This window comes from Trachurus japonicus, chromosome 2 (assembly GCF_045865225.1).
Source record: "Trachurus japonicus isolate A0001 chromosome 2, Traja_1.0".
Taxonomy (NCBI): Eukaryota; Metazoa; Chordata; class Actinopteri; order Carangiformes; family Carangidae; genus Trachurus; species Trachurus japonicus.
The window spans coordinates 1,769,498-1,792,663 of NC_140908.1; the positions used below are offsets into that span (position 1 = coordinate 1,769,498).

The 23,166-nt window shown below is 43.9% G+C and overlaps 2 protein-coding genes across 4 annotated transcripts; both read left to right on the top strand.

Moving 5' to 3' along the window:
* The first annotated feature begins 198 nt into the window (after positions 1–198).
* On the top strand, positions 199–2,761 carry lipt1 (lipoyltransferase 1). 3 transcript variants are annotated; one of them, XM_085794848.1, is made up of 4 exons: positions 199–313; positions 821–1,393; positions 1,483–1,704; positions 2,215–2,761. In XM_085794848.1, the coding sequence occupies exons 2-4, from the start codon at positions 871–873 to the stop codon at positions 2,625–2,627; spliced, it is 1,158 nt and encodes a 385-aa protein (XP_085650974.1). In that variant the 5' UTR covers positions 199–313; positions 821–870; the 3' UTR covers positions 2,628–2,761. The 3 variants fall into 3 exon arrangements, with proteins under 3 accessions (XP_085650974.1, XP_085650980.1, XP_085650988.1); XM_085794854.1 differs by having other exon boundaries at positions 205–301; XM_085794862.1 differs by having other exon boundaries at positions 216–273.
* A 1,277-nt stretch (positions 2,762–4,038) lies between these two features.
* Positions 4,039–22,957, top strand: eif5b (eukaryotic translation initiation factor 5B). The gene is made up of 26 exons (XM_085794874.1): positions 4,039–4,093; positions 6,312–6,434; positions 7,192–7,252; positions 7,358–7,522; positions 10,305–10,884; positions 11,222–11,364; positions 11,481–11,558; positions 12,347–12,497; positions 12,592–12,687; positions 12,831–12,920; positions 13,072–13,137; positions 13,221–13,510; positions 13,601–13,708; positions 14,247–14,357; positions 14,491–14,558; positions 14,652–14,793; positions 15,156–15,287; positions 15,425–15,607; positions 16,510–16,671; positions 17,188–17,319; positions 17,406–17,537; positions 18,067–18,143; positions 18,852–19,016; positions 19,097–19,235; positions 20,199–20,360; positions 22,168–22,957. The coding sequence occupies exons 1-26, from the start codon at positions 4,059–4,061 to the stop codon at positions 22,273–22,275; spliced, it is 3,699 nt and encodes a 1,232-aa protein (XP_085651000.1). The 5' UTR covers positions 4,039–4,058; the 3' UTR covers positions 22,276–22,957.
* The last annotated feature ends 209 nt before the right edge of the window (positions 22,958–23,166 follow it).

Sequence of the window (23,166 nt, forward strand, 5' to 3'; positions counted from 1 at the left end):
TGTGTGTGTGTGTGTGTAGTACAAATATACACAACAACTGCACAAAAGACCAACCGTTGTAAAAAAAAAAAAAAAAAAATGAAATAAATAAATAGAAATAATACAGAGTTTCAATAAAGCCGCTGCGTTTCCACTTTTTTTCCCAGGTGAAATTCTGTTCGTAACGTTGTCGATGCTCTTATTTTGAAGGATGGAAGCGGAAGTTATTAGTCGGTTGTGTCCTCGCGGTCCGTCCGTTCGCTCCGCCGGTGTCAGGTCAGCTCGAGACCGACGGTTGGTCCGCAGCTTCATTCAAACACGTGTCAGTCAAACGGTTTGTTAACGGCTGTTTGTTCGAGTCAAACTAAACTGAAGTTTGAGTTTTGAATATTTTTTATTTCAACGGAAAAAACGCGACGAAGCTCAATGCTAATGCTAATGAACGGTCGGTGTAGGAAGGAGGGGACAGTGACGTCACCCGCTGTAATCTCCGTCGTTTATTGAACATTACACAATATTTTATATTATATTATGATAATTATATAATATTATAAAAAAATACATTTTTTAAAGTTGTTATTTTAGTAAATAACAAAGTTTAACGAGATTCAAACGAACTACACACACTGTCTGATTCAATGTTGCATGTTGCTTCAAGTGTAACTTTATTTACAGTCCCAAAAAAGAAACAAAACACATAATAAACTAAATTTATAATGAATTTAACTGACAGCATGATCATAGATTTTATTATTTTCCACTTCTCTAAAGATATAAATATAATATGTATGTTAGTTTTAGTCAACTCTGTGTTTATATTGTTTTTATCTGTGCTTTCTAGATATTTCCACCATGATGAAGTGAGCAGAGCGTTTCTTCGCCTCTGACATCATGATGACCATCAGAAGGACGTTGTCTCTCCTCAGAGGCCGCGTGGCCGTCTGCAGGCGTCAGACCGGAGACCAGTCGTCCAGGCCCAGTTCCTTTATGGCGTCCGACAGCAGCAGCGGCGGCGGGCTGATCCTCCGGTCCCGCTCCACCGACATCTTCCAGAACCTGGCTCTGGAGGACTGGATCGACGCCAACTTGGACCTGACGCAGCGCGGCGTCCTGCTGCTGTGGAGGAACCGGCCCGCCGTGGTCATCGGGCGCCACCAGAACCCCTGGACCGAGTGCAGCCTGTCGGCCATGAGGCGGGCGGGGATCCCTCTGGCCCGCAGGCGGAGCGGCGGCGGCACCGTCTTCCACGACCTCGGGAACCTCAACCTGACCTTCTTCACCTCCAAGAAGGCGTACGACCGCCAGAGGAACCTGAAGGTCGTCACCGAGGCGCTGCGGCGGCTCCGCCCCGGGCTGGACGTCCAGGCCACCGACAGATTTGACATTTTACTCAACGGACACTACAAGATCTCAGGTTGATGTTTATAACAAACATTCAAACAAAACTTGATTGAAAAACTGTCCATTTACATTTTCATGTGTTTACGTCGTTGTCGTGTCCAGGCACGGCGTCCAGGCTGAGCAGGAAGTCGTCCTACCATCACTGCACGCTGCTCCACTCCGCCGACCGCTCCGCCCTCTCCGCTGTGCTCCGCCCCTCCTGTCCCGGTATCCTTAGCAACGCCACGCCCAGCGTCCCCTCGCCCGTCGCCAACCTGCTGGACCACGCCCCCACGCTGCAGTGGGAGGAGCTTCTGGACGCCGTGGAGCGCCAGTACAACGCAGGTACGGCTGTAGTACAAGTTTTATCAAATTTTATCTTTAACCCTCCTGTTGTCCTTCATCTATTCCCTTCCTCCATCCTTCCCTCTTTCCTTCCTTTCTCCCTTCCTTCTTTCCACAATCCTTTTTCCCTTCCTTCTTTCCTTCCTTCCTCCCTTCTTTCCTTCATTGACCTTATCTGTTCCCTCCCTCCCTCCCTCCCTCCCTTCCCTTTTCCTTCCTTCCTTCCTTCCCTCCTTCTTTCCCTTTGTCCTTAATTCTTCCTTCCTTTTTGACCCAATCTGTTCCCTCCCTCCATCTATCTTTCCTTCATTTTCACTTCCTTCCTTCCTCCCTTCTTTCCCTTTGTCCTTCCTGCCTTCCTTCCTTCGTTCTTTCCCTTCGTCCTTCCTTCCTTGACCCAGGAGGACAACAAGAGGGTTAAATATGTAAATGAGGCAATATCTAATTAAATATGCGCTCGTTTGCATTAATTTTACATTAATTTGCTCTTCTCTCCGCTCCAACCCTCAGAGTTCGGCTTCAGCTCCACGTCGACCCTCGTTGACCCGGCGGACGACGCCATATTTCCTGGGCTCGGCCGTGCGGAGGCGGAGCTGCGCAGCTGGGACTGGACGTTCGGTAAGACGCCGAAATTCAGCGTCCAGACGGCGGTGGACCTGACGGACGGTCGGTCGTCGGCTCGCAGCTCGGCGCAGCTGCACATGGAGGTGAGGAACGGGCGGGTGGAGAGCTGCGAGCTGGACGTGCCCTCGGACTGGTTGCCCCGGCGGCTGAGCGGCGAGCTGGCGGACACGCTGGTCGGCGAGAGGTTCTGTCCGCACGCGGCGGCCGCAGCCGTGACGGCACTGCTGCGGTCGGAGGACGGAGAGCTGCAGAGGCGACTGCACAACCTGTGTGACAGCGTGCTGGCTGTGATGGGCTGAGGGGAGACAGACGGACAGAGCTGTGACGCCCCCCAGAGGCCCAACTGGTCGTTACACAACACAACCTGAGTCTGAAGGTGAAGCCGAACATGAACCCAACTGACACGACAACTGACTGACAACTGACCACATGAAAAACAGAAATGGTTTTATTTTCTACAACATTTCATTTTAATAAAAACAAAAAAAAACAACTGAACAATAAAAACATGAACACATCAACATGAATATATTTGTTCTTTGGAAGTGTTTATGCTTGTTATGTTTTTATAATGACATAAAAAAAAACTACAAGGTGATAAAAAATAAAATAAGTCAAAGAAAAGAAGAAAAATATATAAACTAAATATTCCAACGAGTTAACAGAGTCTGTGAATCAATTTAACGATTATTGATCAGGCATCTGCCGTTTATAAATGTGGGTTAACCTCGTAGAGTGGTAGTACGCATGCGCAGTTCTCCCGAAGACGAGAGAAATAGGATGAGGTGTCACTCTGCTGTTTTCTCCTGGAACCAAAGGCAGATCCAAGTAAGTAGCATCATCTCTACGGCCACATCATCAATAAGGTCAGCAGATACCGGTAATAGAAAATACTTGAAATATAAAAGAGTTCTTATAGTGGCTGAGGCGATTTAGTAATTTATAAATTTAAATAAAAAGTCAGTGCAAAAGTTGTCCCCGCCCCCCTCTATTAAATATATAAAATGTGTTTCAATTTTTAGATTTCTATCTAATTTTGTCGGTTCTTTCAAACTAGAACAATAATATCTTTATAAATAAAAGTGAAAAAGCTTCTTTTTTTTCACCTGTATGTGATATTTATCCACTCTATTTTATGGAAGCCCATTTCCGCCACTTGGTTTAAAAAAAAAAGGGGAGGGGTATAAATTTGAGTTAGTATCTCATAATTTTGATTTATCTCATTATTTTGAGTTATTATCTCATAATGTTGACTTAGTATCTCATTATTAAGAGTTATTATCTAATCATTTTGACTTAGCATCTCATTATTTTGAGTTATTATCTCATAATGTTGACTTAGCATCTCATTATTTTGAGTTACTATCTCATAATGTTGACTTAGTATCTCATTATTAAGAGTTATTATCTAATAATTTTGACTTATCTCATAATTTTGAGTTAGCATCTCATAATTCTGAGTTAGCATCTCATTATTGAAGCAGTATCACATTATTATGAGCTATTATCTCATAATTTTGATTTAGTATCATAATATTGAGTGAGTATTTCATACTTAAGAATTAGCATCTCATTAGTTTTGATTTATTCTATCTTTTTTTCATGAGGGGGAAAAAACAGCGGAGTGAGCCCTCGTCCCTGCGTGTCAGTCAATAGACGATCTTGGTCTGATGTGAGCAGTCGTGTCGGTCGGTTAGCGGAGAGCAAACCGGAGAACCGCAGCGGGCAGGATGGGGAAGAAACAGAAGAAATCCGGGGAGGACAGGTAAAGAAAACACCGGGCACCGTCACGCACCACCTGTCCACACCGGAACACGGCGGTGGCGAGTTTCACAACCCCGTGAAACCCCGCCACGGAACCAGAACTGGGCCGGGTTGTTACTGTTGCTGCTTTAGCTTAGCGGCTAGCAGAAGCTAACCACGCGTCAGTGTGAGAGTCCAGCAGGTGATGGGGTTTAAAAACACACGGGAACCGGCTCAGCGTGGATCCCCGTGGCTCCAGCCTCAGCACCGGCAGTCCGGACAAAGCTGCTGAATCTCTGTACTCGGTGGAAGCTGGAGGCTAAATGTTAAAATAAAGAGCCAACAGCAGCAGCATAAGGAGCTAAGCTAAGCTAGCGGCTAGCCGGGTTATCTGTGCCGCAGCTCATGTTGGATTTCTGAGGGGAGCAGTCTGATGTAATGCTGCCTACCTGCGCACCTCACCTGTCTAAATCCTCTGCCTTAATTTAGTGCAGCAGCCTCGGTGTGACAGACACACACACACACCTGAGGTCCTGCTGCTTTGACAGGTAGCAGGGGAAACACACACACACACACACACACACACACACACACAGAAACACACAGGAGCTGCAATAAAAACACGATTTACTACAAAACATAATCATAAATACGACTCAAGAGGAGATTAGAGTGAATACACAAAGACACAGCAGCTGAAACACAAACAAAAATACACATTCATAGTGAAACAGATGGGTCCAGCTCTGGATGTTAACATTTCACCCTCCCAACAAAGTTTAAACCTCTAATCTGATCAATATCAACTCTAATCACACATGTAATCCAAAAAACAATCAATTAACTTCTTATTTATGAGCTTTTAATTCATAGTTTTGTCGCAACAGCGTCAGAAAATAACAAAAATACCAGGAACAGTTGTGAAAAATAGCAAAATTTCAAAATAAAAGCATCAAATGTTGATTTCAGAAGCTGGAAACGTCACATTATATTTGATGCTGGTGTTGGATGTGTGGAGCTGTGGAGCAGAGCAGCTGCAATAAAACAGGATTTACTACAAACCACAATCATGAATAAATAAGAGTCGCAGGAGATTACAGTAAATACACAAAGACACAGCAGCTGAAACTCACACACTCAGAGTGAAGCTCCTGTGTCTCTCTGCACCCACACTGTAAAAAATACCAGTTTTAATTTTTAATCCGATCAATATCAACTCTAATCACACATGTCATTCAAAATACAATCAATTGACTTATTATTTTTGTGCTTTTAATTCATTGTTTTGTCTCAACAGCGTCAGAAAGTAACAATAATACCTGGACAAGTTGTGAAAATAATAGCACATTTCAAAATAAAAGCATTAAATGTAGATTTCAGAAGCTGGAAACTGATTAATCTTTCTCTGGATCTGTAACGTCGCCTCAAAACAAAGTCTGGTGCCGCTGATAAGAAATAAAACAGCTCAAACCCCAAACTGACAGGATCCTGATCAGAAACCAATATTAATCAATACACTCCTGTCAGGTTGTATTTACAGTTTATTAAAAGTTTAACATAATAACTGCTCTGTTAATATTCATTATGCATCTTTACACTTTAACTTCACCGCAGCCTAAAGAGGAAAATTAAATATTTCACATTTAGATTGAACATATTGATCAATTGATCGGATTGTTATGTTTTATTTCAGATTAATAAATTAATATAAACACAATTTAATTCAAATAAGACAAAGAAAGAAAGAAGAAATAATAAAATTAAACACTGCAATGTTGTTGTTTTTTTCTTTTTAAATCCTGATCAATTAAACAAAAAGCAGATGAATCTTTGTCTATTGATCGTTAAGTGTTCGGATTATAAAGTTTTATTTAATTTTAGAAAAAATAAAAACAATTTAATACAAATTAATAAGAAATACACTTCAATATTTAGTATTTTTTAAATCTTGGTGTATTGATCGGGTTGATATTGAACATGTGAGCTCATGGTGCCGTCCTGTGGGACAGATGCATGATGGGAAATCAAAGGAAGTGCAGAGTCGGCAGCTTCACATTGTCCCAACACAGACAGAGAGAGAGAGTCGCTGCTGCTTATTGTGCTAATGTCTCTCGCCCTCTGTGTCCCCTTTGTCTCGTCTGAGCCCGGGGCCGTCGGTCGGGGTCGATCGAGTATTGATTGATTGATTGATTGATTGATTGATCGGTTGGTTGATGATGTCGTTATTGATCTGTCCTCAGTGCCAAAGATGACGGCATCGACATTGACGCTCTGGCGGCCGAGATCGAAGGAGCCGGAGGAGGCGGAGCCAAAGAGGCGAAGGGGAAGAAGAAGAAGAAAGGAGCCAAGAAGGACGACTTCGAGTACGCCGCCGCCGCTCTTCCTCACCTTCATCTTCCTCCTTCTCCTTCACCATGTCCCATCTCCTCCTCTTCTTCTTCTTCTTCTTCTTTTTCCTCCTCCCTTTACTTCCTCCCGCTTCATCTTCCTCCTCCTCCTCCTTCTCCTTCACCTTCATCATGTCCTGTCTCCTCCTCTTCCTCCTCCTCCTTCTCGTCTTCCTCTTCTTCATCTTCCTCCTCCTTCATTATGTCCCATCTCCTCCTCCTCTTCACCTTCATCACATCTTGTCTCCTCCTCCCACTTCTTCCTCCTCCACTTCATCATGTCCTGTCTCCTTCTCTTCTTCCTCCTCCATTTCACCTTCGTCACATCTTGTCTCCTCCTCCTCTTCTCCTCGTCTTCCTCTTCTTCTTTTTCCTCCTCACTCTTTGTCTTCCTCCTCCTCTCCACCTTCATCATTTCTCCTCCTCCTCCTCCTCTTCCTCTTCTCCTCATCGTCATCACATCTTTTCTCCTTCTCCTCGTCTTCCTCTTTTTCTTTTTCCTCCTCCCACTTCATCATGTCCTGTCTCCTCCTCTTTCTCCTTCTCCTCCTCCTCCTCTTCTTCTTCCTCCTTCTCCTCCTCCCCTTATTCTCCTTCTCTTCCTCCTCTTCCTCCTCCATTTCACCTTCATCATGTCCTGTCTCCTCCTTCTCTTCTTCTCTTTCCTCCACCTTCATCATTCCTCCTCCTCCTCCTCCTCCTCCGTGTCCTAACTCTGTTTCTCCTCCTGCAGTGAGGACGACATCCTGAAGGAGCTGGAGGAGTTGACTCTGGAGCAGGGCGGGAAGTCAAAGGTGAGCTCACCATCAATCACTCAGTGTTGATTATCATTTACTGGCGGTCGTTTAACTCCTCCTTCTCCTCCTCCTCCTCCTCCTCCTCCTTCTCTGCCCGATCAGAAACCAGACGCCACAGAAGAAATGGAGGTCGTGGAGCCTCCGAAACCAGAGAAGAAGAAAACGAGGAAGGGGAGGAAAGGCGGAGCCAGCCCTGAGGAAGAGGAGGGCGACGATGGTGAAGGCCAGGCCGACGGCGAGAAGAACGGAGAACAGAAAGACAAGAAGGTGAGAGCGTTGTCGCCGTTTTATCAATAAAGTTCATTAGTGTCCGGGCAGCACAGCTGCCAGGACACTATTGTATTCCTAGGAATTCTTCTTCTTCTTCTTCTGCCAAGGAAGTCATACTTCCCATGGGCGAAAACTCACCAAACTTCACAGAAACATCCAACCCCATGCCAGATTTAATAAGCGTTTAAATTTAAAAACTTTAAAAATTCCAACCAAACCAACGGTACATGCTAAAGTTTTGAAACTTCACCACAATGTAGCCTCAATACTGCTGAAACTTTTGTCCACTTAAACTCATTACAAATTATGAAGTCCATCACTCTGTTTTTTTCAATAACTGTAAAACTTTTAAAATGTATCTCCTCCCACAATTTTTGCTCAATTGACACCAAACTTGGTACAGAGCATCTCCAGACCGTCCTCCACAAAACTTGTTTCTCGGATTTTTGATTAAGCAAAAATTGAGCCTACAGTGCATGAAAACGTTTGACTGTAAACAGTACTGTAAACATATACCATCAAATTCTTGCTAAATACATTTTCAATCTTCCTGAAAAATATTGAGAATATTCTGGAGTCATGGTTGATGAAGTTTGGCAAATATCAGAATTTTATCTCAAAAACTGAATTTTCTAGAACATTTTGAATTCTGCTCTCATGGGAACAACTGCAGTCAATGTAAGAATGACATTTGTAAACATCAGATTTTCTCTTATGAAGCAAAACACTTATCATTAAAAACAAATCACCAACATTTCCATGCTGTCTAGATGCAATTTATGTATTATCAGATTTTTGTTTAGATAACAGAATTTCTGACATTTTGACCATTTTTTAAATCTGCCTCTACAACAGCTGCCCGGACACTGACTCCGTGAGTCTATTTGAGAAGACACACAGCAGGTCTCACTTCCAGATAATTAGCTCACTGAGTTAAGCGCTGGATTGTGGTGCGAGGGGATGTGGGTTCAAGACCCAGCAAGGGCCATGATGATAATGACACATCAAAATGCCAGATGTCCTCATGGTGACAGCAAGCCTCTAAATTAAAAAAACAAAACAAATAGCTTGGACCGGACCATGGGCGAAAGCTCTCTAAATTTTGCACAAAGGTCCAGTGTCATCTTCTTCTTTCTACTTCCAAGGAAATCATACTTCCCATGGGTGAAAACTCACCAAACCTTACAGAAATGTCCAACCCCATGCCAGATTCCATGTATTATCAGATTTTTGTTTAGATAACAGAATTTCTGACATTTTGACCATTTTCGAAATCTGCCTTGACAACAGCTGCCCGGGCATTGACTCCCTGAGTCGATAAATGAAGCTACACAACAGGTCTCACTACCAGCCAATTAGCTCAGCAAGTTAGGAGCTCGTTCTTGGTGTCAGAGATTGTGAGTTGGAGTCCCAGCAAGGGTGACGATGATGATGACAGATCAAAATGTCAGATGTCCTCAACACGAAACACAAGACAGTTGTACTGATGGTGGCATCACAGCAAGCCTCTAAATTTAAAAATCCAAATAGCTTGGACTGGACCATGTGCGAAGGCTCCTAACATCTTAGATTCATAGTAGATGTTTGACAAATACATATCATTATTTTACCTCAAAAACGGATTTTTCTTTTTACTGTGGTTTCAAATCTGCCTGCACGACAGTGAATGGCTTACTCAATTTGTGAAGCCACTGTTGAACTGCCACTTGTCAATTAGCTCAGTGCGATAGAACTGGTGCAAATTGAACATTATAAGGTCAACTGTCCTGTCTTCCTATTCTCCTGTTTGTTGCTCAGAATTTGCCAAAATTAGCCCGGACCCGACCCATTGCTGCGCAGCAGCTATAATGTTGTAGTTGTTTTTTGGGGTTTTTTTTGCTCTTAAAGGGATACGCCAACTTTTTTTTTTTCGTGTCTTGCCTCACTCCCGAGTCCATGACCAGCAGATAGACACCATCCTTTCAACTGTGCGTGCAGTAACAAGGGAGATATGGGCAGAACTGGCGCACCGCTAATTAGCTTAGCTCAAACACTGGAAGTGTATAGGTAGTGTTAGCCTGCCTCCTACCTGAGCCGAAATCAGCAGTCAGAAGCTGATTTCATTGTAGCTCTAAACTCTGTAAATATATCACTTTATCAACATTTCAAACATGTTAAGGTGAGAAAGTAGCTGTTTAGATCAGCAGTGTGTCGTTAATTTGTCTAAATACCAGCTGTTTACAATTTTGTTTGGATGAATTCGGCGCTACTCAAGCTAGCCGTTGTGACCAACGCACTTCCGGTTACTTTCACAAAATAAAACACCCGTTGCCCTTTACATACAGAAAACCATAACGATAGAATTTGTGCTTTTACTTTGAAATAGGAAGCTAACCTACCCTCGATGTAGCTAGCTTGAACCAAAATAAACCGTCTTTGCTTGAACCCTCCATTTTGACCAATCTCGTCCCGTTACCGGCATTTGACCGCTCAAGATGCCTTACCGGAGAGTTTAGTCAGCTCTGAGACGAAGTTCGGCCCGCCGGTTTCCGTTTAGAGTTGCTGAAGAGTTTCTCTGATGATTTTAGGTAGGAGGCAGGCTACCACTACCCATACACTTCCAGTGTTTGAGCTAAGCTAATTACGGGCGATACGGCTCTATCTCCCTTGTTACTGCACGCACAGTCGAAAGGATGGTGTCTATCTGCTGGTCATGGACTCGGGAGTGAGGCAAGACACGAAAAAAAAAAGTTGAACTATCCCTTTAACCTTCCTCCTCCTCCTCTTCCTCCTGCTTTAGGCTCCGCCCCCCTCGGACTCCGACGACGACAGCACGTCGCGCTCTCGCCTCAAGAACAAAGGAGGGAAGAAAGGCGGGAAGAAACCGTCAGTGTCCGACAACGAGGAGGAGGAGAAAGACGAAGATGAAGGTGGAGTGAGAGGAGGAGGAGGAGGAGGAGGAGGAGGAGGAGACAAAGGAGCGATGGAGGACGAGTCCGATGACGAGGAGGAGTTCGTCTCCAGGAGGGAGCAGAAGAAGAAGAACAAAGCCAAGGCGAAGGCGGCGGAGAGCGAGGACGAGGAGGAGGAGCAGCAGGAGGAGGAGGAGGAGGGAGGAGGAGGAGGAGGAGGCTTCAAGATGAAGACGGCGGCGCAGAAGAAGGCGGAGAAGAAAGAGAGGGATAAGAAGAAGAAGGAGGAGGAGAGGGAGAAGAAGAAGAAGCTGAAGGAGAAGGAGGGCAGCGTGGAGGCCAAGAAGGAGCCAGAGAAGAAGAACGCCGCCGCCGCTGCCACAGAGGCCACGCCTCCTCAGCCAGCGCCTCCTGCTGCCGTGGCAACGGCGGCCGAGGAGCAGGAAGGGGCGGAGCCAGCAGCTGAAGGTACGGTGGATTTTCAAAATAAAATCATCAAGTTTGGTTTCATATAAAAAAGAATAAAATAAACTCATGTTTCCTCTTCTCCTTCTCCTTCTCCTTCTTCTCCTTCTTTTCTTCTTCCTCCTCCTCCTCCTCTTCACCTTCATCATGTCCTGTCTCCTCCTCTTTCTCCTTCTGTTCTTCCTCTTCTTCATCTTCCTCCTTCTCCTTCATCATTTCCTGTCTCCTCCTCTTTCTCCTTCTGTTCCTCCTCCTCCTCCTCCTCCTCACCTTTATCACATCTTGTCTCCTCCTCCTTCCTCTTCCTCTTCTTCGTCTTCTCCTTTTTTCTCCCCTGCAGACGAGACCGAAGGCGACAAGAAGAAGAAGGACAAGAAGAAGAAGAAGGGAGAGAAGGAGGAGAAGGACGACAAGAAAGCGAAGAAGGGACCCAGCAAAGCCACAGTGAAGGCCATGCAGGAGGCTCTGGCCAAGATGAAGGAGGTGAAGCATTCTGGGACATGTAGTCATCATGGACGACGATGATGATGATGATGATGATGATGATGATGATGATGAAGATGAAGGTTGCTGACCTGTCGTCTGTCTGTCTGTTGTAGGAGGAGGAGCGAGCGAAGAGAGAGGAGGAGGAGCGGCTGCAGAGGCTGGAGGAGATGGAGAAGCAGCGGTTGGAGCAGGTAACACTTCCTCTTTCCACTTTCGGACACGACTCTGCCGCACAGTTAATTACGTATTAACGTTGCGTAATTAACCCCACTGGGTGAAGGAAGGAAGGAAGGAAGGAAAGAAAGAAACAAGGATGGAGGAAGGGAACAGATTGGATCAAGGAAGGGAAAGGAGGGAGGAAGGAAGGGAGAAAGGAAGGAAAGAAGGATGGACAAAGGGAAAAGATTGGGTCAAGGAAGGAAGAAGAAGGAGGGATGGAGGGAAAGAAAGAAAGAAAGAGAACAGATTGGATCAAGGAAGGAAGGGAAATGATGGTGGGAAGAAGGGAGAACGGAGGGAAAGAAGGATGGAGGAAGGGAGGAACAAAGAAAGGTAAGGAGTGGAGAGAGGAGGGAGGAGTAAAGCAATATATAAAGCGGCAATATATATTTAAGCATCAAAGATGTTCAATCAAACCCACATAGTTTGAAACAATGTTCAAAACACACACAGCCAGTGTCACAACTAAGCATATAAAGTCCGCTAGCCTAATGCTAATGTATAATGTATAACGCCAGAGACGGGCTAACAGAAATTAGCATCGCTATCCAGAGTCTGTGGTCAGTTTATAACGCTTGTTAGGAAATTTGCTCTGACGTTTGTTTTCGGGAGTCTGTGGAAGCCGCGACCGGACAACTCTGGCAGCTCGGACACATTTATTTGGTACCTACACCGGTCGCTCTGGGCCGGTGTGGTAACGGCGATCCGTTGACTCCTCCCCCTTCCGCCAGTTGACTCCTCCCCCTTTCGCCCATATTAGGAGCGTCTGGAGCAGGAGCGCAAGGAGAAGAAGAAGCAGAAGGAGAAGGAGAGGAAGGAGCGTCTGAAGAAGGAGGGGAAGCTGCTGACCAAGGCCCAGAGAGAAGCCCGAGCTCGGGCCGAGGCCACGCTGAAGCTGCTGCAGGCTCAGGGTCAGAGCGCCACCGCCACGATGTATTGATTATTATTATACTGATCGATCGGAAACTTAGAACCATCCGTTTTCCGTTTTCTGTGTGTGTGCAGGTGTTGAAGTGCCATCCAAAGACTCGATGCCAAAGAAGAAACCAGTTTACGGAGACAAGAGGAAGAAGAAGATGCCCAACGCTCAGACTCCTGAAGGTACGACACCGATGATCGATCAATACCTGTGATCGATCATTGATCAGAATAAAGGAAAATCAATCAATCAAGTTCACAGTGATTCAGTTTAATGAACTAAATGAACATTGTGTTATTGTTGTTGTTTGGCTCCTTCGCCACAGAAACGTCAGAGGTGACATCGCCGACGTCGGAGACGCCAGAGCCCGTTGCCATGGAGACGGAGGCAGTGACGCCTGCCGCCGCCGAGCCAGGTGAGACTCACAGCTGCTTATTATTATAGAGGAGGAGGAGGAGGAGGATGATGATGATGATGATGATGATGATGATGATGATGATGATGATGATGATGATGATGATGATGATGATGATGATGATGATGATGATGATGACGTTTCTCTGCAGAGGTGAAGCCTGACGCCGCCGTAGACGACTGGGAGGCCATCGCCATCGCCAGCGACGACGAGAAAGGTGACACAACAACAACATTAACACAACAACACAACAACACAAACAGCAGCAACAACAGTGTGTTGACTGTGTGTTTGTCTCAGATCTGAAGAAGGTTCACATCGAGGTGAAGGAGGACAAAGCCGCTCCGCCGCAGCCCGCCGCCGGCAGCGAGGAGGACGAGGAGGACGACGAGGAAGACGAGGACGATGACGAGGAGGAAGACGAGGACGATGACGACGAGAGCGAGGAGGAGAAGGAGTCGACGTCGAGGGCGCCGGCGGCGGCGGCTCAGAGCAAGAGGAAGGAGAGCGAGGACGAGAGCAGCGAGAGCAGCGACGACGACCGGACGAAGGAGGAGCGGCTGTACGACCGCGCCAAGAGGAGGATAGAGGTGAGAGGAGTGAGGGCTCGCCTCGCCGCCGCCGCCCGACTGCGCCTGACTCACCGTCTCACCCTGCTCTGTGTGTGTGTGTTTCCATAGAAACGGAGGGCAGAGAACCTGAAGAACACCGACGTGGACACGCTCAGATCGCCAGTGGTGTGTGTGCTCGGACACGTCGACACGGGGAAGACCAAGATCCTCGACAAGGTGACGCTCACACACGTCTGGTTGTTGGCCGCCGGTTTTTTAACTTTGTTTCAGTCGACGAAAACTCTGAACATTTTAGTTATTACGCAACTTATTTTAGTTAGAATAACCCATGACTATTGGTTATCTTATAGTATTATTGTTACCTTCTAGACTCAAGAAAACATCTGTTCCAGACATGGAAGATGCTGCTCAACATATTTATTTTACCAACCAAACATGTTATGAGGTACATACACATAAATTTAAATAAAATTAATAAATAAAATAGCATCACATGACTGTCAGACGTAATATTAACCCACCGCAGGAAACAGAAATACTGCCTAATAAATATAGTAATAAAGCGACTAAACATTCATTTCGTCTTGGACAATGAAAATGAAGAGACATTTTAGATTTAGAGCTTTTATTTTGTAAATCACATTAAGTCTCGATTTTATTCTTTATTTTCTACTCCATCCGCAATGTTGCATTATGGATTCAATTATAGTTATAGTCACATGACCAGTTACACTTTGTGTGTGTGTGTGTGTAGCTGCGACACACTCACGTCCAGGACGGTGAAGCCGGAGGAATCACTCAGCAGATCGGAGCCACAAACGTCCCCAAGGAGACGATCGAGGAGCAGACGAGGATGGTGAAAAACGTACGACACCCCACACACACACACACACACACACAGACAAACATCTCTCTCTCACACACGGGCACACACACACACACACACACACACACACACACACCTGTTTGAATTGAATTGACTGTTGTTGTTTGTGCAGTTTGACAAAGAGACCGTTAAGATCCCCGGCATGTTGATCATCGACACACCAGGACACGAGTCCTTCAGGTAACACACCGGGAAAACCTGGAAAACCCAGTTCTCAGATCTTTTTTTTGTTGTTGCTGTTGTTGCCGTGGTAACCCCGTCTCTTCCCTGCAGTAACCTGAGGAACCGCGGCAGCTCCCTGTGCGACATCGCCATCCTGGTGGTGGACATCATGCACGGCCTGGAGCCTCAGACGCTCGAGTCCATCAACCTGCTGAAGGAGAAGAAGTGTCCGTTCATCGTCGCCCTCAACAAGGTCCGACTCCCGATCCCGATCCCGGTCCCTTCATCTGATCGGATCTGGGATCACGGATCGGATCAAATCTTGAAAATGTGCTGTTTCTGATTCACGTGATCCAGTCTTGGTTTAAATCTGGATCAAACCCTCAGTTTGTGTTTGTGTTAAAAACGTTTTAGTCCGATCAAGAAAACTTTGATCCAAAACATCCGGATTATTCTATTTGAAACGATACATTTTCTAGATTTGATCCGATTGATTTTCCAGAATCTGATCAGATTCCCTTTGAACAGCTGGAGGGCTCTGGTCTGTGTGTGTGTGTGTGTGTTGCTGTGTGACCTCTGACCTCTGACCTCCGACCGTGTCGTTGTCGTTGTCAGATCGACCGTCTGTACGACTGGAAGAAGAGCCCGGAGACGGACGTGGTGGCCACGCTGAAGAAGCAGAAGAAGAACACCAAGGACGAGTTTGACGAGCGAGCGAAGGCCGTCATCGTGGAGTTCGCTCAGCAGGTGATGACATCATCATCATCATCATCATCTCTTTTCTCTTTATCTTCTTCTTCTTCCTCTGCTGCTGTATCGTCATCTCGCTGACCCTGGGTCCTGTGTGTGGTTGTGTGTGGTTGTGTGTGGTTGTGTCTCCTCAGGGCCTGAACGCCGCCCTGTTCTACGAGAACAAAGACCCGCGGACCTTCGTGTCTCTGGTTCCCACCTCGGCGCACAGCGGCGACGGGATGGGCAACCTGATCGCGCTGCTGGTGGAGCTGACACAGACCATGTTAGCTCGCCGGCTAGCGCACTGCGACGAGCTGCGGGCGCAGGTCATGGAGGTGAGAGCGTCTGCTGCAGACACCGTGGTTACAAATACCCACGGGAATTATGGGAATTAACTGGAAATCGGGGGTTGAATTTAAACTAACTGTGTCATTTATGAACAGAGATACAAAGATTTTGTTAAATAAAACAACAAAAAACTAAATAAACACGACATTTTAACAGATTTGCAAGGAGAACGTAGTATTACAGATGTTGAAGGGCTGTGATTACAGCTCTAAACTGTGTTATTTTGATTTAAAAGAGCAACTTTTCCATTGAAAGCAATATTTTAAACTCTTTTATAAACTAAATGTAAGTAAGTAAGGAGGTGAGACAACAGCTTATAGCTTAGGAACAGTATGACAGAAATCACAGTTTTACAAAATCCCTTAACTCAGATTTCATTCTGTATTTCAGTTCTATCTTAAATAATGTAATAATACTCAAAAAAATCTCATTAATAAACATTTACTGTCTGAAACGACCTTATGCTTGTATTTTAACCACTGTACACACATTAATTCCATAAAGGGGTTACACTAACTCCATTCAAACTGAAAACTATTCCTGTTTTTTACAATTTGAAATATGTTAAATCATAAGCCGGTGCATATTCTCATTTGCCCAGGTCATAGTATTTCAAAGGAGGTTAAATCGAAAGCAACTGGACTTAGTTATTTGTTATTTATTTATATACAAATAACTAAGTCCAGTTGCTTTCGATTTAACCTCCTTTGAAAAAAATGTTAAATCATAACTCATTTAATTCTAAGATGCAGTTTTAACTTTTAGCATTTTAAACCGATCTTTATTACTTTCATGAGCAACATCGACCTCCTTCTTCTTTTATTCTGACGGTCTGGGTCTGATGATGATGATGATGATGATGATGATGATGATGTTGTTGTGAGCGCAGGTGAAGGCTCTGCCCGGGATGGGAACCACGATAGACGTCATCCTCATCAACGGGCAGCTGCGCGAGGGCGACACCATCATCGTCCCGGGGGTGGAGGGGCCAATCGTGACGCAGATCAGAGGCTTGCTGCTTCCTCCTCCTCTGAAGGAGCTCAGAGTCAAGGTGAGACAGGGATTTTCAAAATAAAAGTGGACTGGACATCACATGCTTCTGACTTGTTCCCTGCTCTAACAGCTTGTTGTATTTGATTGATCAATTGATTAAGGGTAGTTCTCTTATTTTAGATTACAAAAAATAGTAGGCACTTTACTCCATGCACTTTAAAAACCAACACTTAACTACAGATGCACTTGAATGAATCTTAATCTTAAATGCACTTTAATTTTACGACTACTCCTTGCTCCTCCTGGCTGAAGCTACTATGTGATATATTGTATATAATGATATGGTATTTGTACCGTGTTGTGCTTTGTTCTTGTTCTCGTCCTTGTCTCATGTTGTTTTGTGTGAACAGCGAGACTGCAGATGAGAGATTAGCCTTAGAGCTAAAATCTGGCATATTTACATATTGTATGTTCATGAATATGCAGAGTCCCGTTACAAATAAACAAATAAATGAAATGAAATGAAAATCTATTGATTAATTGATTGATCTATTGATTTATTGATGGATTGCAGAACCAGTACGAGAAGCACAAGGAGGTGTCGACGGCTCAGGGCGTGAAGATTCTGGGTAAAGACCTGGAGAAGACGTTGGCGGGGCTCCCGCTGCTGGTCGCCATGAGGGACGACGAAGTCCCCGTCCTGAGGGTAAAACACACACACACTGAAACACACTAAAACACACACACACACACTCTCTCTGTCCCAGTTGACTGACCGGTGCTGCTCTGCAGGACGAGCTGGTGCGGGAGCTGAAACAGACGCTGAACTCCATCAAACTGGAAGAGAAGGGAGTTTACGTCCAGGCCTCGACGCTGGGGTCGCTGGAGGCGCTGCTGGAGTTCCTGCGCACGTCCAAAGTCCCAGTGAGTCCCTGTCTGTCTCTCTGTCTGTTTATTTTATTATTTTATTATTATCAGGGAGAAACATAGAAGGTCATTTCAGTACCATTACACACATACAGAGCTAAACAAAAACATGTTTTTGGACAATTGTGTTAACATATTCTCCAAGCTATTACCCTCTCTTTCATTTTACAATGTTTTAAATAGGAACATTTGAACAAAAGAAGTCACATTTACTCATTTTTCCATCAAGGTTAATAGACTGGTACTTCAAGCCATGTAATAGAAGCAGTTCAGGTCTCCATGATCTTATATATCTGAACCATTTTCACCACCGACTGAGTAAATGTCAGTCTCTGCATGATGTAGATTTTGTGAACAGTCCCTTGCCAGTCTTCCAGTCTGTCTGTCTGTCTGTCTGTTTAAGGCACCAAATTTCCCTCTGTTGTATTCTTTATTTATTAAATTAAATGTAGACCAGTCGGTTAACCTTTCTGTGTGTGTGTGTGTGTGTGTGTGTGTGTGTGTGTGTGTGTGTGTGTGTGTGCAGTACGCTGGTATCAACATCGGCCCGGTCCATAAGAAGGACGTGATGAAGGCGTCGACCATGTTGGAGCACGACCCACAGTACGTTGTCCTCTATAGAAACCATAACAACAATAATATAATATTATATAATATAATATATATATATATATATATATATATATATATATATATATATATATATATATATATATATATGCAGCTCTGGAAAAAACTAAGAGAGCACTTTCACAAATGTTTCTTAAAAGCATCTCTACATGTATGACAGTCGTTCTTTTCTTTTTTAAACACCAACACAAACACAACTCATTCTCCTTAATGAGACACTGATGAGGTCATCACCTGAACCACATCTGGTTTTAGAGGAAGATTATAAATAAAAACCACTGCTGGGATTAAACATTGACATTATCCCACAAACACTGAGTTATAAACTCTTCCTGAGTTAAAATATTCTTGCTGTGTTGTTTAGGAATAAATATGAACATGTTTTCTCTGCATTATTATTATTCAAGGTCTGAAAAGACTTGATATTTTTTGTTATTTAGACTAGTTTAGTTATTTTCAGCCAATAAAAGCTCTAAATGACAATATTTTTATTTCAATTTTGGGAGAAATAGTAGTAGTATATAGTATAGTAGTTGAATTTTACTCAAACACATACCTATAAATAGTAAAACCAGAGAAACTGAATATTTTGTGAGTGGTCTCTTAATTTTTTCCAGAGCTGTATAGTATGTATATAATGAGATCAATGATGGATCAATAACCAATAATCGGTCTCCTCAGGTACGCTGTGATCCTGGCCTTCGACGTGAAGGTGGAGCGGGAGAGTCAGGAGATGGCCGACAGCCTCGGCGTCCGCGTCTTCTCGGCCGAGATCATCTACCACCTGTTTGACGCCTTCACCAAGTACAGAGAGGACTACAAGAAGGCCAAGCAGGACGAGTACAAGTACGACACCGACCGACCGACCGATCAATCGACGTTATTGATCGAGTCTGAGTCTGATCCGCTGTCTCTTCCCTCTGCAGACACATCGCCGTGTTCCCTGTGAAGCTGAAAATTCTCCCTCAGTTCATCTTCAACTCCAGAGATCCCATCGTGATGGGAGTGACGGTGGAGGCCGGCGTGCTGAAGCAGGGAACGCCGCTCTGCGTTCCCAGCAAAGGGGTGAGACACGTCTTCAAGAAGGAAGGAAGGAAGGAAGGACAAAGGGAAAGATGGGAGGAAGGGAAGGAAAAGAAAGGAAAGAAAGAGGGAGGGAGGGAACAGATCAGGTCAATTGGGTCAAAAAGGAAGGAAGAAGTAAGGACGAAGGGAACGAAGGACTGAAGGAAGGAAAAGGGAAAAAGGAAAGAAAGATGGAGGGAGGGAACAGATGAGGTCAATGAAGGAAGCAGAAGGATGGGTGAAGGGAAAGAAGGGAGGAAGGAAGGGAAAAAGGATTGTGGAAAGAAAGATGGAGGGAGGGAACAGATTGGTTCAAGGAAGGAAGCAAGGAAGGAAGTAAGGAAGGGGAAAAGGATTGTGGAAAGAAGGAAGGGAGAAATGAAGGAAAGAGGGAAGGATTGAGGAAGGGATTGGGGCAATTTTTAAATATTAAATATTAATAATATTTTCTATCTATTTTTGGGAACACTTTATTATAATAATAATAATAACCTATAATAAGTACACACTATTAAATGTTAGTTAAGCATTAAATACTAAAACTTCATTTATAACGCATGAATACTCATTAGTATGTAGTTAATAAACAGTTAAAAAGGTTTTACTCATCATTGATAAGCACTAACTGTATTTATAAACTACATACTACATACTCAATATTTATTCATGCTTAATAGTGTTACCTAAGTATAAAGCGTTACCCTATTTTTTATTTAGCAGTTACATATTTACCGTAATTACATAATTTACTCGTTAACTGACTCTTAAGACTTTTTACGGTTTTATGCAGGATGTAAAACTGAGATTTTTGCAATTAGAAGCCTAAAATGATCAAGTAATTATGTTCATGGTTCATCGATTTACAGTAAATATTAATTGTAAATATTGTATCTTCACACTTTTTAGATGGATAATAACTATAACACTTTTTTCTTTCTTTTTTTTCTTTTTGTTTACGTCCAGTTCGTCGACATCGGCGTGGTGACGAGCATCGAGATGAACCACAAGTCGGTCGACAGCGCCAAGAAGGGCCAGGAGATCTGTGTCAAGATCGAGCCCATCCCCGGGGAGTCGCCCAAGATGTACGGCCGCCACTTTGAAGCCACTGACATGATGGTCAGCAAGGTAAGGCCCTGCCCCCCCGTTGGCGCCGCCGCCGCAACCGCCGCCTGCTGAGGAGGAGACAAAGAAACACCGCCGTCTTATTGGACGTTTATTTAGTTTATCCAACAAACGAGGCCGTAACCGCGCCGTTTGTTCCTCCGTTTGCACCGAAACTTCAGATCAATAGAGAAAAAGAAGCTTTGGTGTGAAACGGTGTCGTGCCGCAGTTTGTCCAGCAGAGCGTGCTCCGATGCCGCTCGTATTAAAATGTTGGAGGGTAGGAAGACGAGACAGGATGAATGAAAGAGAGAAAGCAGACAAAGAAAGCATGAAAGAGAAGAAGAGATGCAAAAGAGGTAAGAAAGAAAGAATAGAAGAAGGAGGAGGAGGAAATGTTGTTGAATGTGTCGACAATAAATAGAAAATTAGTTGTTAAGTTTTAGATCAGTTTAGAAAATGTTGGGACAAAAGTAGATAGAGAGGAACAGAGAGGTGTGTTTTAGTTTAGTGGTGGTGGTGGTGTAAACAGTCACAAAGAATTAGTCTTTAGTTTTTACTTTAATTCACAAATTACATCAAGTTTTCTCGTCAACACGAACTAAATAATGTTCATTTCCAAAGCAGGTAACACAATGACGTCCTGTCACTTTAAAAACAACGACTAAAATTAAATCTAACAATTTAAAAATCACATTTAAATTTACTTTTCATGATCAAATTAGGTAGAATAATTAATGTATTGACTTTTCTATCACAGTTTTATCATAGCTGGATTCAACAGTTATTATAAATCATATTATTATTGTATTGATGTGATCTGGTCCCATGTATAGACGGGTTTCTTGTGTACAAACAATACTAGGTGCGCGCGCAACCAAGGGGGAATAGACTGCTTCAGAGTGAACTGATATCAATGTAGATGCCGTATTGTTTGTAGGGCTGCCGCGGATCTATAATAAGATAATATAATATCTATCATCCATGATTTGAACCTATGATTTGAACACATTAGCTAGCATTAGCATGTTACCGACACAACGCGACCTGCCCATCTGCCTGTGTGTGTAACTGCCTGTGTGTGTGTGTGCGAGGAGGAGAGAGAGAGTTGCGGCCGCCACAGACTCGTTTATTAATGGAAAACGCTGGATGCGCTGGTTAATAAGTTTCTTTTTTATCAGACCCATATAGCTATAATATTCCCAGTGACTAATGTATTTCAGATATGTCCAAATGGACAGCTATCATATGGCTCGACATTAGCAGTTATCTCATGGAGAAGCCCAGTGTGTACACAAACAACAATTTGCGTGCATATAAGTCTGTATGTGCAAAACTTTAAATTTTTTAAAAATGTATATTATTTTTAGTTTTCAGTTTCAGTGCTGCACAGACTCTCGCCGCCTTTAGGACCTTTGGGACCCCAATCCGCCCTTTTAATGGCCTGGAGCCATAATCTTCTTCTTTTTTTGGCAAACGGATGAGATCCCCTCGGTTTATTATACTATTTCCATCCATCCTTTTGCCGGTTTGTGCAGTTAACAGCACAACAACTCCTTGTCCTTTTCGTTTTCTGCTTGACTCCGCTTGTAAACAATGAGAAATGTCCCGCTTTCTGCCCCCTGGCTGCGCACGCACATCTGCGATGACGTTGCACAGAAACCCGTCTATTGATTAATATAGTCATAATGAAACGGTATCAAATGTTGTCCAACTGTTGGAAATGAACATTACACTGAATTTCATATATTTTAAGTTTTGCAGCTTCTCTCTTCCTGTTTGTTTGGTTCCCAGTTAAAACGAGTATTTCTTTTTTCTTCTTTTTTTCCAGATCACACGTGCGTCCATCGACGCTCTGAAGAACTGGTTCAGAGACGAGATGCAGAAGCCGGACTGGCAGCTGATCATGGAGCTGAAGAAGACCTTCGAGATCATCTGAGGGAGAGACCAGACACAAACAAACCAACAAACAACACACAGATAAAACACACAAACACACACGTCCTCCCTCAGATGCTGAGAAGTCGGAGGAAGAAAAAAAGAAAAAGTAAAAAAAAAAAAAAAACCCAACAAAAAGAGGTGAAAGTGTTTTTCTGTGAGAAACGAACTGTTTTTTCCACTGTTGTAAACAGTGATAGTTTAGACCACACACACACACACACACACACTCAGTATTCCAACGTGCCTGTTCTTCAGCATCAACGTTGTTATTTTTTTTTCCTCCTTCTTCTCTTCTCTGCTCTGATTGGTTGCTGCTCCTTCACGTCCCAGACTCCGCCCCCTTCCTCCTCTTCCTCATCCTCCTGACTGACGCTAACGAGCTTAACGAGGCCGACTGGTCAGTGAAACCGGGTGTATTATGGGATGGTACTGAGCAGCACCGGGGCTGGAGGAGGGAGATGAGTTTCTTTATTTCCTTTTTTTTTTCTTTTTGAATCATCGAAGCGGCAGCAGCAGCGATGGTGTCGATGTTAAAGACATTAAGGAGATGAACTTCAGCACTAACGGCTTTGTCGGCCATGTTTAAAGGAGGAGGAGGAGGAGGAGTTTGAGTAACTGAGGAGATTTTAAACTGTTTTTGCTGCAACTGCTGATGTAATAAATTCCCATGATTCTGATGAGAGCCGCTGACTCTGTGTTTTCTGTTCAGCGTCTTGTGAGAATAAAGTCAAACATGAATCTGTACGGAAGACGTTTAACGACTTTACTTGTTTGAGTCTTTTCATGTTTCAAAGACAGAAATATAAAATCAATCTCTGACATTTTTAATGTTTTTATTTTCATGTTTCAGACAAAGTGCAACTGTCAAAAACGGTGAATGAGAACTGGA

Coding starts and splice junctions, on each gene's coding strand:
- eif5b (XM_085794874.1), top strand. CDS start 4,059: ATGGGGAAGAAACAGAAGAAATCCGGGGAGGACAG. Junction 6,435..7,191: donor GCCAAGAAGGACGACTTCGA/GTACGCCGCCGC, acceptor CTCCTCCTGCAG/TGAGGACGACATCCTGAAGG. Junction 13,709..14,246: donor AGACCAAGATCCTCGACAAG/GTGACGCTCACA, acceptor GTGTGTGTGTAG/CTGCGACACACTCACGTCCA.
- lipt1 (XM_085794848.1), top strand. CDS start 871: ATGATGACCATCAGAAGGACGTTGTCTCTCCTCAGAGGCCGCGTGGCC. Junction 1,394..1,482: donor CGGACACTACAAGATCTCAG/GTTGATGTTTAT, acceptor TGTCGTGTCCAG/GCACGGCGTCCAGGCTGAGC. Junction 1,705..2,214: donor GGAGCGCCAGTACAACGCAG/GTACGGCTGTAG, acceptor TCCAACCCTCAG/AGTTCGGCTTCAGCTCCACG.